At 43.3% G+C, this 15066-nt stretch overlaps 1 protein-coding gene across 3 annotated transcripts in view; it reads left to right on the top strand.

Moving 5' to 3' along the window:
• Positions 1 to 15066, top strand: part of si:ch211-196i2.1 (collagen alpha-1(I) chain) — an 82229-nt gene that overhangs the window by 45767 nt on the left and 21396 nt on the right. For all 3 annotated transcript variants that reach the window (XM_060037956.1, XM_060037955.1, XM_060037957.1), the window contains 21 exons: positions 419 to 472; positions 717 to 761; positions 994 to 1047; positions 1155 to 1199; positions 1304 to 1357; positions 1554 to 1598; positions 2010 to 2063; positions 3000 to 3044; positions 3170 to 3223; positions 3667 to 3774; positions 4259 to 4312; positions 5311 to 5364; positions 5778 to 5822; positions 6370 to 6423; positions 7874 to 7918; positions 9998 to 10051; positions 10427 to 10480; positions 10685 to 10738; positions 11825 to 11878; positions 12220 to 12273; positions 12647 to 12691. In XM_060037956.1, coding sequence (XP_059893939.1) covers positions 419 to 472; positions 717 to 761; positions 994 to 1047; positions 1155 to 1199; positions 1304 to 1357; positions 1554 to 1598; positions 2010 to 2063; positions 3000 to 3044; positions 3170 to 3223; positions 3667 to 3774; positions 4259 to 4312; positions 5311 to 5364; positions 5778 to 5822; positions 6370 to 6423; positions 7874 to 7918; positions 9998 to 10051; positions 10427 to 10480; positions 10685 to 10738; positions 11825 to 11878; positions 12220 to 12273; positions 12647 to 12691 — 1125 coding nt within the window. The remainder of the gene's footprint in view (positions 1 to 418; positions 473 to 716; positions 762 to 993; positions 1048 to 1154; positions 1200 to 1303; positions 1358 to 1553; positions 1599 to 2009; positions 2064 to 2999; positions 3045 to 3169; positions 3224 to 3666; positions 3775 to 4258; positions 4313 to 5310; positions 5365 to 5777; positions 5823 to 6369; positions 6424 to 7873; positions 7919 to 9997; positions 10052 to 10426; positions 10481 to 10684; positions 10739 to 11824; positions 11879 to 12219; positions 12274 to 12646; positions 12692 to 15066) is intronic.

Genomic DNA, 15066 nt, shown 5'->3' with positions numbered 1-15066 from the left:
CCACATACCTATGTGATTTATCCGCATATAGATACTATGATTACATAACCAGGTCACTGAATGCAAGTTTGACTGCACAAACAATAACGTAATTAGTTGTGTGCCAGTTCACCAGCTGCTGCAATGGCAATCCCAAATCATCTATTTGTTCCCACACACACATTATATAGTCTCTTCTCCCTCTTAACTACCATGTAGTATTATGTAAAGATGTGTGGAGCTCCATTCCTCACATTGATCTATCTGTGCTGTTTCCCGGGTTGTAAATGATCCCCATTTCTCAACGTACCAAGGAGGCCGCCCTAGTGCAGGGCCCAGTACCAACAGTCATATGTATGCGTTTGAAGGGTACATAAATAACAGTGGTGGCAGGGTGTGTTGGGCCTCTGGTCCGCTGACTGTGATGTCTCCTCCTCAGGGTCCCATGGGCGTCCGTGGAGCTGAGGGACTAGAGGGAGCCCCTGGTTCTGATGTGAGTGGCCTGGACCTCTTAGTCCTCCTTACTGCTAGTACTAGCACTAACCACTAGTAGTGTAGTGGTTAGGGTGTTGCGCCCAGATGATGTCAGCAGTACACCTCCTTGAGCAGGATGACCTTACCCTTACCTAATGACCTCAGTCACTCTGAAGGAAAGCTCAATGGCTACAGAGTAAATAGCACTGCCTGCTACTACTGCTTCTCATTGCACTCATTCTGCTGCTTGTACTTTGCAACAGGGGGAGACGGGACTCGACGGAGGACCAGGTTTAATAGGACCTCCGGTAAGATGAAGAGATCTTCACATAGGATGAACTGTGTGGGGGTAGTTTACTTTATTTTTGTTTTATCATTTAACAGGGACTATGCACAACACAGTAGTTGGGGAGTCTTAACTACATAGCTCAGTTTCATCTTTTGTCCCTTGGCAGGAAAACATTTAAAACAATCTATATATATTCAAATTGCAAATGTGTGTGCGTGTGTATGCACATTTTGTCTATGTGTGCGTCACAGGGTGCAACAGGTGTAACTGGATCAGTTGGTGCTCAAGGAGTTACTGGATCACCGGTAAGAATTGTTGACTCTCATATATATATATATATATATATATACACTGTATGTGTAAATGTATCTTGGACACATGCATGTATCAAACCTCAATGTTTATGTTCCAGGGGGATGTGGGACCTGCCGGCGCTGCCGGCCCCAAAGGACCGCAGGTATGACGACTCCAAGGCCACACGCGCACACGCACACGCACACACACACATGAATATCAAAGACAGGCAACAAATACAAACTTCATTCTCTGCGTTTTGACCAGGGCCCCCTAGGCCTAGAAGGACTGACCGGACCCCCTGGAACGCACGGCCCCCAAGTAGGTCTCGTTGTGTGCTTTTGATCAGACGTTTTAATGAGCATAATGTCGGGCCTTTGACAGGTTCTCTGAGTACAGTTTACTGACGGTCTCTCTCCCTGTGACAAGCTGTGGGGGTCGCAGATGTTTGGGGGTGGATATTAAACAGAGGGGCCCCTGTTAACTGGCTGTTATGTTGCTGTTGTCGTCTTTATAGGGACGGCGTGGATTTATTGGTCTTCCGGGCCCCAAAGGAAACTCTGTAAGTGATAAAAGTCACATCACGTTTTACATGTATTAATAACAAGCCTCTACTCAGGAGATGATGTAGTAATATGATCCATTGTATATGTGTCTGGATCCCTTGAGCACCATGTCTTCTTTATAAACGTGTTGCAGAATGTTTGACATCATGTTATGTCGTATAATGTATTAATGCCAATGAATTGCAGAAGTCCACTGGTTTCTGGGGTCATAAATCAACCTACAATAGAAAACAATAGGTTGACCCAAATGTCTCCACACTAGACTGTTGCAGGGAACACAGATGTAGGGGTACAGAGGTACAGCGGGGGACACATCCGCTCTAATCGGTAGCTCAACAGCGCAGTGCAATGGACGGACTCTCGGTCCTTCCTGCCGTTAATGATGACTGCCCTTCATTTCCTGTCAGGGGCCGGCGGGGCCAACGGGGGCCCGCGGGGACCTCGGGTTCGAGGGGCCAGTGGTGAGTTGTGTCTTCCTGTACTGTGTATTTACCTCCTATACACACACATGTATGTCAATGCATTCACACAAACAGACACACATGTACACACACACACGCAAACAACAAACACACGCAAGCGCACACAGGTACACATACAAGCATACTTATGGACAAACGCAGTATGTAGATGTACGGTATGTTCTTAATCATTGTTTGGAAATCATTCTGCCTTAAGCAACACTTAATGTAATACATGTTCCACAGTCTATTCACCCAGTCCTGTATTCATTATTGTTAAAGCATTGTATTTAATAATATAACCATATTTTGTTCAAATGAATCCGGTCTGGAACCAGGCATCATACAAAATGACCTAATCTTGATCTGTCCATGTGTAGTGTTGGAGCTATTCAGTTGTAAGATTTAATTATAAAACATTTATTTAGTTTGTTTCCTTAATATCAAGTAATTTTATGTTTATTTTCTCGTTTGTATTAGAAATGAAAGTTAATTGAAATGATTGGGCAGCTGTGGCGCACCGGGTGTCTAACCTATACATAGAGGTAGGCAGGCATAGGTAAGACAGGCACTGGGAAGGGTCATGGTTTTTTACCAGCTGTACCAGAGAGACAAAGGAGATGAGGTGGCAAGTTCCCACTGTTGCACATATGTTTTGTTTTTGCTTGTAACACCGGAAAAAACAACAACTTCCGAAACTCAAAATCCTGAATGGAGAGTTAACTCTTTGTCCACATTAGATTCGTCCCCCTGGTGCCTCTGTTGCTCTTTTGATTACGTTGCCTAGTTTGATTTATTTTCCAGTCATTTTTTTATTGAGGGCAGATCGCCACTACGTGTAGATTAAATTGAACTTGAATCATTTCAACTGAATCCAGTATTCTAAATATTGAAATGTGCTCAGAGTCCACCTGTGTCTTCTGCCGTCCGTCTTAGGGTTCCCCAGGCACACAGGGGCTGATGGGTCCTCTTGGTGCCACGGTCAGTACCAAGTGGTGGAAGAAGCACCTCTTCCTTTTGTATTTCTTTATCTACATTATGTGTGCATCAAACCTGCCTTCGACCCCTGAGTGACCTTTGAACTGTGAACTTTACCGCTCTGGCAGGGGAAAAGAGGACCTGATGGAGAGAAGGGGAATCCCGGATGCAAAGGAGAGAGAGTAGGACATCCTCATTTATTCAGAACTTTATTCATCCCTTTATTTATGGTGCTCATTTTTATGACTCTGAGAGTCAACGTATCTTTTTTAATTGTATAGAAACATGGTTACTATTGTTTTTCTGTTAAATATTTCTGTAATGTGTTACTTGTTGTAAAGTTTCTTTCTCTTTCTGTATATTTCTTTCACACCACTTTTACACATTTCTCTCTGTCTATGTATTACTCTTTCTCTATATCTTTTACTCTTTCACTCTATTTCTATACATTCCTCTCTTTTTATGTCTCCCTCCCTCTGTTTTGTATTTCTCTCTCTCCATGTATCTCTCTCTCCATGTATCTCTCTCTCTCTCTCCATGTATCTCTCTCTCTCTCTCTCCATGTATCTCTCTCTCTCTCTCCATGTATTTCTCTATCTCTCTCTACCTTCCCGGCGTTCCTCAGGGTTTCCAGGGTGTCACAGGTATCGAAGGCCCCCAGGGAGAGAGAGGTCCCAGCGGCCTCCCAGGCCTGCCGGGGTTCAGAGGTCAACATGGTGAAGGAGGCATCGAGGTACAGTGACTCACCTTTCCTATACACCGCTGAACAGCGGTATATTAGCAGTATATTATATTCACCAGTGTTATAAGGCTATTGGTATTATATCTTTATCAATGTTTTAAGGCTATTGGAAATATATTTCCATTGCAGGTACCTCTAAACTATATTTTACGTTTTAATTTCATCTAGAAATTCCTTGGTATTTAATAATTGAAAGCATTTACATTTTCTGTCCTATCCCGAAGTAATTTATAAGGTCAAAAGGGGTTCTTTGCTGCTGCCATTTTTAATGACTTTGATCTGAGTGAGATTTAGGCTGGTAGAAGTCTTGACCTCGAAATGCCAGCTCACAGTGATCCTGCAGCTCAATGTCACGATGCGATGCGGATTGGCCCTTTATCAGCATCATTTAGTCCTTTAATCTTAAAATAGAACAATAAATGGAACAGGAAACGATTAACTGTATGATTGACTGGTGTTCTGTCCTGTCACTCAGGGAGAGAGTGGAGAGAACGGTCTCCGGGGGAAACCGGGCAGCCGGGGGTCAAAGGTCAGTGATTCCATGGCAGAAATGAGCGGGGAAACATATGTCTGTTCATTTAATTTGATGATTAAACTGTCGTTCAGAGCATAGGTGGCAATATTTCAACAAGGCCTGTTTCAATCTATCCAGTTGTCAATCTATCCAGGTCATTTTAGACAGGATGATGGATTGAAATGGAAAATTACTTAGATTTAGAGTTGACATGTCAATGACAGTTTACATGTATAAAACATGAGTCATACTGTGAGAATGCCAGCGCTGCACTCTGCCTCTCTGGGCTCTCCCAAACCAAGCACTCAGGGATGTTGATGTTGAAGGCCGGTTTATTGTAGAGTTTGCAGACGGTAATACATGTAGACGGTGGTCCATGTTGCCATGCAGGAGAGACCTCTCCTGAGTGTGTGTGGTGATGGTTTAACCTGTTGTACATTGAATTCTCAATGCACCCCGGGTGTGCAGCCTCACCCAGCCCCAGAGTCCAATCAGTCTGACTCCAGGCAGCTGAGGCTGCTTAAACCAGCCATCTTCCACACACACAAACATTCACTGATCCTTTGGTCCACAAACTTGCATGCAATGGACTATTTACCATTATGGTGGGTTATCAGCCAAAATCTACAATCCCAATTGGTGACAATAAAATCGTACTTTAGTAGGTCATTGTGGTTGGAAGAAGTATCTTATTAGTCTGATGTGATGTTTGAGCTATTTGTTTAAGATCGCTTGAATACCGGGATGTACCAGAACAAAAGTGTACGCAGCTGTGGCATCAATCGTTGCCATGGTAATGGTTAATGTTGAGTGATCATTAAATGTTATCTCCAACTGTCGTAAACCCGCAGGTGTAAGATGCGAGTCTACTTGTGTAGTTACTCATGCTGCGGTTGACCGTCTGTAGACACATCTGTCACTAATAATGTATTCCAACTCTGCGGTTGTGTGTCATTAGTGTGTTGGACATGTGTATTGAATCAGCTGCCACTGGTGTGTTTACATCCCCAAAGGGAAGCAGAGGACCAGTAGGCCGTCAAGGCAGACATGGACCAAGAGGAGACAAGGTACACAACCATTTACTGATGTTACTGATGCACAAAAATAGACAATACATCCTTCAAGGAAAGCTTTCTTTCAGATGTTGCACCTCTTTGCTTTAAAAAGTCTGAATGGCAGACATCATAAGAAAAAGCGTTGCTACCATTATTTGTGTGCTTATTGCACTCCAAACCATCCCTGAAAGAAGGGATCCCTCTTCTATCTTTAAGGTTACTTCCCTTGAATTTGAGAGTGTTTTGGGACCGTTAGGGTTATGAGTTGTATTATGATGTTGACCTGTAAAGCCCTTTGAGACACTGTAACTTCAGGGCTATACACATACAACCTGAATTGCCTTATGTGTCACAGTACATGTATTTATTTGTTCTGGTTTTGACTGTTGTTCCTCATGGTTTTGACCGTCTCCTTTTTCCTCAAGGGACCCCAGGGCCCGAGGGGACCCAGTTGTCAGCCGGGGCCCTCGGTGAGCTACAGATACCGGGTTGCAAACCACCAGCTTGGTTTGTGTGGGATTAGACTGTCAGTGTAAAGCCAGGTGCCATTCAATTACATCATTTACATCTTTGATCGTCATTTGACCAAGACAGCCCGGTGATCTTGAACATATGTGTTAAAATGTCTGTAGTTCAAATTACAAATGAGAAAAAATATTAAGTATAATAATTAATAATAGGTTAAATTAATTTATGTATGTTACATTTGATTTGTTGATGAGGAAATGATGATACATGAATTCAAAAATGTCTGCTGTAACAACAACGTGTGTGTGTGTGTGTGTGTGTGTGTGTGTGTGTGTGTGTGTGTGTGTGTGTGTGTGTGTGTGTGTGTGTGTGTGTGTGTGTGTGTGTGTGTGTGTGTGTGTGTGTGTGTGTAAGTCACTGTGTGACACTGTTTGTGTGATTGTGTTTGTGATACTCTGCTGTGTTACTGTGTGTGTGTGTGTGTTTGTGTGTGTGTGTGTGTGTGTGTGTGCGTGTGTGTACGTGCGTGTGTGTGTGCTCTCTCTACAGGGGTTACCAGGGCTAACTGGGCATAGAGGGGCTGAAGGAAAGCCTGGTACACAGGTTCCCATTCTATATCATTTTATACCATGACCCCCCTGTGACCCCTCATACTGTGACCCCTCATACTGTGACACCTTTTCCAATAACACAACCCCCCTCAGGGCTGCACGATTATGACAAAATGATAATGCGATATTGTCAGACGTCGATTGAGGTAACTTCTTGTTGCACCTACTGGGTATAAGAAACAAGGGAGCGCTTTGGGTGGCAGTGTCGCGTACTAGACGGACGACACGCGTCAGAACACTCGATTCTAGGTCTTGTTCTGTGTGTGATAAGATTGGTCACAATTAATGGCATGACGATACGTGCCATGGTTTTGAGCACTGCTGGGAGTTATAGTGCGACGGTGTGGCGGCGACAGTTTGAGTTCATTTGGAAACAAAACCTATCTTCATGCATTTTCCCATTACTTTGGGGGTTTTATATGTTTTATTATAATTAATATTGACAGTGCAATATTAATTAACAATATCAGCACATTTTTCAAGGTCGTGCACCCCATGTATGTATATTGTTTCTGTTTCGTTATAACTTTATTTGTACTACATATTTATTGTGTCTGGCTTGATTTGAATTTATCTTGATTTAACTTTATCTTGATTTATCTAAATTTCATAATTTATCATATTTTGACATGATATTACAAACTAGGCAGTAAATATACCGCCTTATATGTCAGATGAATCATCGACGCCTTCAAAATTACAACATTTTTATAAAATTGACATTTCCATGGATTTTGATCTTCTCACTGGAGGTGGTGCGGTTTTCCTAGATTGTAGAAGTTGATCTGAAATGCTCAATTCAGACACTTGGGGTCAGTATTTGACTGGTCCAAGGACTACTAGTTCGAAAGCCCTGTATGTGGTAGTAACACAGGCTGATGTTTTCCATCATCTTACTGAGCCTTAGTCTAGTATTGCATTGAATGAGAAGATCCCTTATCTCATCAATCTCAATCATCATTATCTGCCTGTTAATTAAAGAATAGATTTCTAAATCTGGAGATTATAGTGCATCATTTGATATCCGTTTTTTCTTGTCTGAAATTATTATGTTATCATTTCAATTGTTTCAACAAAGATCTCCAGAGGCAAGATATAACGATTGTAAATGTTGAATTGTTGACGTTAAGGTCATACATTATAGATTGAGTTTGTGCTCCTTTGTTGTTCACTTATTAAACAGACCTATAGTTCATGTCATTTGTAGCTTCACGAACAAGCATTTTCTATACGTTTATACGTAGAAACTGAATCAGGGAAAAACTCAACAAAAAACACCTCAGCTTGCTCTCTTGTCATAACAAATAAGGTTACGAGTTATCTTGCTCTTGCAGTAATAATCATTAATTAGCTCCTAGTGGATTGTGTTAACTTTCAGCACATGAAGTAATAATCTTAATAATGTATATAAATAAATAAATACTGGTTCTGTTCCTCTTAAGGGCCCTTCTGGAGGAACTGGCAGCAGCGGAGATAGAGGAGCCGCGGTAAGAATCTACCGGGGGGCCCTACGCTTCTAGACGCTGATCTCACCAACAGCTTTTTCAGGGGCCGGTTAGAACGTGAGGCTAGGACACCGGCCTACTCAGGAAACATAAATAAAAGCGTTGTTTTCCCAACAATAAAAGATACCAAGTCACCCTGTTTTACAAGGTGTTCCGGGATTACGGGATCGTGCTTATGTTTTAATGGGTTTCTGGGAAACTGCGCTGCTCATTCCAGAGGCTAAAAATAACACACTAATACAAAATAAGATGAGGAACCTACCACCAGTAAGATTTATAGATACCAGGTGTTCTGTTATGTATACATATATAAATATAAACTCTACAGAAATATCTAGCAGAGTGTTGGTATACGATCTTCTACTCTCAGATTTACAATATAAATTACATAAACCAGACACATGCACATAAACACATAAAATCGCTCCAAACCTATAGATACAGACATATGGAAACACTCAGAGAGATGCACACACTAATCCCATCTCACAGCCGTCACGCACAACACACGGGGGCACTCGTCTATGATTAATGTGCTTCCCTCTGTTATGAGGCGCTTGTCTCCGTCACCTTGAGCCCCGTGTTCTTATTAACCTGTCTCGATAAAATACAACAAGGGGGACCATAGCAAGCTGTAGACAAGGTGTTTAGCATGTTCAAAGATGAAGCCTATGATAGGAGATCAGAGATGCAGGGCGGCCCCCATATCCATTTCCCTTCCACGTTATGGCTGAGCTTTACTCTGGGCTGTTTTATCCTGCTGCTCATAAAGCCTAAAGCCTTTGCTGCTCCACGAACAAGGTTATTCATTTGTATTATTTATTGGTAACATTATGAGTGCGTCGTTTAGATTCAGACCCATCCAGCACGCCCTGTAGCAAAGTGTTTTCAGTCACATCATATGACTCCACAAAGTGTCATCGATAACCAAGAGGAAGGCACCATGTCAAATGGCGTGCGATTGAACTCTGAATTACCAAGACATTACCCAAAATTACATTTGCTGAAAAACTCAAATTAAATTATATCCAATTAAGCGCCATGCAAACAATTAAATGCTAGATTAAGCAACTGTGGAGAAGTGGACTCCTCTCATTTAAGCCCAAAAAGAACAGCCTTCTGCACATTTTCCTGCTTATCAGCAAGAAATAAATTCCCCATCCGATTCTCATTTGCATCTTTATGTTTTCTGTTTCTCTCTCTCTCTCTCTCTCTCTCTCTCTCTCTCTCTCTCTCTCTCTTTCCTTATACTTTGCCTCTCTGCTCCTACCCTCCCGTTTTCCTTCACTCTCCATCTCTGACCCTTGTTTCCCTTTTCATTATTTTTCCAGGTCGGTTTTCCTCTCGCCCAGTATTTCCCAATCTTATTCTCTTTCAGTTTCACTTCATCATTTTCTCTCCCACTGTTTCTTGTTTCTCCCTACCTATCTACTGTCTCATTCTCTCTCTCCCTATCCTATCAACCCTCCCTTCTCCACCTCTCTCTTTCTCTACCCTGCTCTTAATTTCTCCCTCTCCCTATCTTTCTCTCCCTCTCTCATTCCCATTCTCTCTCTCTCTAATTCCCTCTGTGTAATGGGCTCAGCCCACCTCTTTCAGCCTCTCAGATCAGTGATGCTCTAGCGGTGGATGGCTCGGGACCCATAAGTGGGTCTCGACTCCCCACCTCTGGAGAATCCCCGATCTGGGGCATTCTGAGAGGGCCAAACCAAACCTTAATCTTTAGAAACAAGTCTCCATGAATGAAATAATGTTCCTGTGCAAATTCATGTTTCAATGGCTTTCTATTTCAATGAGATCAGCCCAAAGGTATCTTTTGGTTTGCTAAATTTGTGCATGAAAGCATTGTTGATTACTGCGATATTCGTAAATCATTTATTTTTCTGTGTGTCTCTTACAACTGATGATGCTGGTGAGACCTGAGGTCTGATCCGTTGAGAGCCAACGTCTCACACAGTCCTCTGCTCCACCTCGTCTGCTCTTCTCCATGAAGTTTAAATGTGACTTCCTGTGGTGTATCCTACTGTAACATGTCCTCTGTGTTTGGTCACCCTTTAACAGGGTTCTTCAGGCCTGGCGGGGGGGAGCGGTGTGGAGGGCCCAGGGGGCTCTACAGTAAGCTATTTAACTGAACCTCACGTGTAACCTCCACCAACTTATGACGGTGGGGACATATATGGCTGCCTCTCTCCAAAGCTGTGTTGGGCTGGGAGAGGAGACAATGTTAAATGTAAGCAGACAGGAGATCGGATCTTTAACGGCAATTGCGTGCACGACATATTTCTTATTAAAGATGTTGACATGCCACTAGAATATTCATACTCATAACAGTGGAAATTATGCCCATTTATTTATGTCAACAAACAGTCTCTCATTATGAATATTCATTGGCGTGAAGTTTTCACAGGCTTGATAATATCTTTGTGAGCCCTCAGTGTTTTTGCTGACTTTCATCATAGTTTACTGAACAACTTCTGTTTCATTTGAAAGGGCCCCCCTGGAAGTCTAGGGCCTACGGGAATACCAGGATCCCAAGGAGAGAGGGTATGTCTGGAGGATCTCAGACACGAAGAGCCTCACTGGATGGATGCATGGATAGATGGATGGAGTGGCTGAATGGGTGGATAGACGGATGGAGTGCAAGATGGATACAGAAGATGGGACACAAGCTGAGTGGATGAGAGGATGGATGGATGGCTGTAAGGGGAGACAGATACAAGTCAATAATACTTCCTGTCCGTGTTGCAGGGTTTCACAGGGAAGCCTGGCCTGGAGGGACCTCAGGGGCCCGTAGGCATGAATGTAAGTGATGCTTCCCTCTAATACAGAATACTAACCCCACTGCAGGATAAGCACACTCAACAAACCCACAGTATCTTAGACAGGCACCTCTGAATTGATAAATATGTGACCAGCCTGACAAAAGGATACTTTTCATTCTGTTTTGCTTTCTTTTGATGGCCCCTTCCTCATAAGATTGACATAAAAGTCATAACAGTGTAAGCTCTTTAAGCTTACAGAGCACTAGAAGCTAACAGAGCAACAGCAACAGTTGTCATCATGACTTTCACAGATATGTCCAAAAATTTCAAGAAATCAATATGTGATTAATAACATAGCAAATGTGGCTTTGGTATTTGGCTTCAGTTACTGAACATATGTCACTTAATTATCACTGCGTTGTTGCCTAGTAACAATTCTTAATGTGTTCATATCAGTGCACCATTTACTCTGTTAATAGACTAGTCGACTATGGTGCCCCTTTTATACTGAATGACCCTCTACAGGGGATGCATCTTGCAATAAGGAAATTATTATCACGGTAATCATACATTAAGCAATCTAATAAATTCACAACACTATTCTAAACATTAGAGGCTCAATATGTTACAGTTGTTGTTAGATTTATGTTCAGGGTAAACTAGGTTATCTTTCTCCGCCTCATCTCAAACCAGATAGGATAGTTATAGCTATGTATTAACGGGCATAACTACTCTTAATTGAGACTACAAGTCGGCACCGTAGGGTACCGACTACTACGGCACCCTACGACAGGTTATTAAGTGTTTATTATATTATATGTACGTATTTCATTGTATAATCCATGTACTACTCAAAGACAAATTTAAAAAGAGTCTGGTGACTATGTTTTATACTGAGGCAGATGATGGGCTCTACTCCTCATACCCATAAGACTCCCCCTCCCCCTCCTCCTCCTCCCCTCCTCCCCCCCTCCCCCTCCCTCCCCCTCCTCCTCCACCTCCACCGCCCAAGCTCTGCCTCCCTGGTTACAAGCCTCCCTGTGTCAAGGTGTTGGGCGAGGGGGATTCTTTCCATCTCATCTTCATGCAATTCTTTTCCATACCATCTGCTCTCTCCGCTCCTCAGGGCTTCCCAGGGACAGTGGGCATGCGCGGGGCTACAGGACACATGGGAGAGAGGGTAGGATACCTCTTATCCTCTTGACCTCTGTTCCTCTCTGGTCTCTCTCCCCTACGCACTTGTGATGCATTGTTGAACTCTCTAGCCTCTGGATTCAACCCTGTCCTCATCTAACCAAACGGGACACATGATGTCCAGGCCAGCTGAAACAGTATGCTTCTCAGACCTCTAAGTCACAGCAGCTGATGCAAAATGGAACGCATATCTGTAATAAAATAAAAATACAGAAAATGTTTCTTTAGTGTTTAGGCCACTCCAGAGTGATGTATTATTTATGAAAGCTGTGATGCATGTATCTGAAGTGTGGTATCAGCCTGATGTTTGATGTCTCTCTCCACCAGGGTGAGCCTGGTTTGAGAGGTCTAGTGGGCCCTATTGGGAAGACCGGTCCTCCAGTAAGTGGTTCCCATGGCTCCCACGTTCATTATATTTGCTGTGAAGACTGAGACATATCCCTTTATGTCTGGCTGTCTGTCTCAGTTCAACTAAGCACTTACAAACACAGATTCTTGAATTTTGATTTTCTCTGTCGGCCTTTCTGTTATTGTCAGGGTTTAAGTCAATATTTTTTGTTAATTCCGCTATGTACCCGTTTTATAAATTGCTATTTTAGTGTTTCTAGTGTTTCTTTTTTAATGTATTTTTTTGTGTGTGAATAGATATGAAAAGTTTTTATGAGGTGCCCATCTATCTCATACTTTATCATCAATGTATGTTCATGACTGCTTTGACTATGAGGTGTGTTGACCTGCTGTGTGTGTTGTCCAGGGACCAGCAGGACCCACTGGAGAGAGAGGTGTTGGTGGGCCGCGGGTGAGTACACCTGGTGGTAGTACACCTGGTGGTAGTACACCTGGTGGTAGTACACCTGGTGGTAGAACACCTGGTGATAGTACACCTGGTGGTAGTGCACCTGGTGGTAGAGCACCTGGTGGCAGTACACCTGGTGGCAGTACACCTGGTGGTAGTACACCTGGTGGTAGTACACCTGGTGGTAGAACACCTGGTGGCAGTACACCTGGTGGCAGAACACCTGATGGTAGAACACCTGGTGGTAGAACACCTGGTGGTAGAACACCTGATGGTAGAGCACCTGGTGGTAGTACACCTGGTGGTGGTACACCTGGTGGTAGAGCACCTGGTGGTAGTGCACCTGGTGGTAGAGCACCTGGTGGTAGAACACCTGGTGGTAGAGCACCTGGTGGCAGTACACCTGGTGGCAGAACACCTGATGGTAGAACACCTGATGGTAGAGCACCTGGTGGTAGTACACCTGGTGGTGGTACACCTGGTGGTGGTACACCTGGTGGTAGAGCACCTGGTGGTAGTACACCTGGTGGTAGAGCACCTGGTGGTAGAACACCTGGTGGTAGAACACCTGGTGGTGGAACACCTGGCGGGAGCACATCTGGTGGTGGAACACATGGTGTAGAACACCTGGTGTTCTACACACCTGGTGTTCTACATACCTGGTCTTCTCACCTTTACCTGGAGCACAACTCTGATAACTCATACAGTTTGTTTCCCTCCCAACTATCACCGTCAACAGTTTGAACCCAAAGTTCTACAGTCTACCTGTAGTCAACCTTGAGCTAGATGCCCTAACCCCGACCTGCTGCTTAATGACGCGTATCAAACACTAATTGTCCCATTGGATAAAAGTGTCTGCTAGATTACCAAATTGACCTACTTTGACGAATACGTTGCCATGCTTTGCAACCATATAGTCATACTTACAGTCATACTTATGTGTGCAGAACTCTACTATAAATCCTACTTAGCTATGGTAGTGTGGTGCTTACCAGTTCGGTATCCTTCTGCTGATGAAGCACCATTTACAATACATAGTGCATGTTGTTATGAATCACAGCACAACACGCTAAACATCCATACTTGTACACAAACATACATATTAGCAGTGATGGTATTGTGACCCGAGTACCGCACAACGAGAGACATTGTATCCAAACCAACGCACATTAAGTATGAGTTATGGAGGCACTTCTCCTATAAGAGCAGATAGCCTTGTCAGGCAAATGCTGCACATTATGCACAAGTAACGCCGCTGAATGCTAACACCGCGCTTCACAATTCCTACTAAAAGAGACCACATTAATGCGCTATTCATTATTGCTAGGCTTTATGCTATTCCCAGCTGGATTTATGGCCACTGGCTCCCCTTGCAGTGTAAATATAATTTGTGTTCAGCTCCTTCTTTCACTTTAACTTCTACGCATTTCCCTCTAGCGTAGGGGTTGCTGGGACAGTGTAGCGGTTTGACTCCCAGCTGTAAGTTACTGGGTTCGATCCCCAGTCTCTACAGCCTTATCTCCAGGCATCCTTGAACAAGATGCCTTAATCCCTACCTGGGGCCGTATTCACAAAGCATTTTATCTTACCGCTAGGAGTGCTCCTAACTCGCGCTAAAACATTTTACGTAGGAGTTTTTTCTTAAAAGTTATTCACAAAGCCGCTGAGACCTACTCTTACTAAGGATAAATCACAAAGAGTGAACTAAGAGTGACGCGCCGTTGCTATGGATTACGTCAATTCTCATGCACGTGTTTAGAAGCAGTCAGTTCGGTGATTGGTTGTTCAGACGAGCCCACTGAATCACCGAAAAACAAGGAAATAGCCTAGGCTAGAAATGAATTCCTATTAAGTAGTTATAGTGCAGTTAGCAGAATACACGCATGATGACAATTTTGTGCAGACCACGATAATGACGTTGTAGCCTGCACGTTCAAGAGAGAGAAAGCAAACAATAAAAATACGTACAATTTAAAAGAAAATAAATGTTATGAACTACACAAGTGTTGACTGATTTGTGCCAAGGTGTTTACCTAAAATGTGTTTTCAAAGTGATCCCTAAATGCCGGTCCACTCGGTTCCACACGGCCAAATTCATTGTCATGTTGATCGCCATCATCATCATCATCATCATCATCATCATCATCATCATCACCATCGTCTGGCTGTGGAATGTTCCTCCGCTTGCAGAGGTTGTGTAGAATGGCACATACAGTAATGACTGTGCTTGCCCTCTCTGGGGTGAGGCGTATTTCGCCGTGGAGGACATGAACCGACGTTTCATCTGCCCAATTCCTCTCTCCACAACATTTCGTGTATGTTTGTGTGCTCTAGCATATATGGAAGAAATCAGTAAACAATAATAAATATGGATTCAA

Source organism: Gadus macrocephalus, chromosome 19 (genome assembly GCF_031168955.1).
Source record: "Gadus macrocephalus chromosome 19, ASM3116895v1".
In the NCBI taxonomy this organism is placed as follows: Eukaryota; Metazoa; Chordata; class Actinopteri; order Gadiformes; family Gadidae; genus Gadus; species Gadus macrocephalus.
Note: the sequence above shows the minus strand (reverse complement) of the source record. Positions and strands in the feature narration are given on the sequence as shown.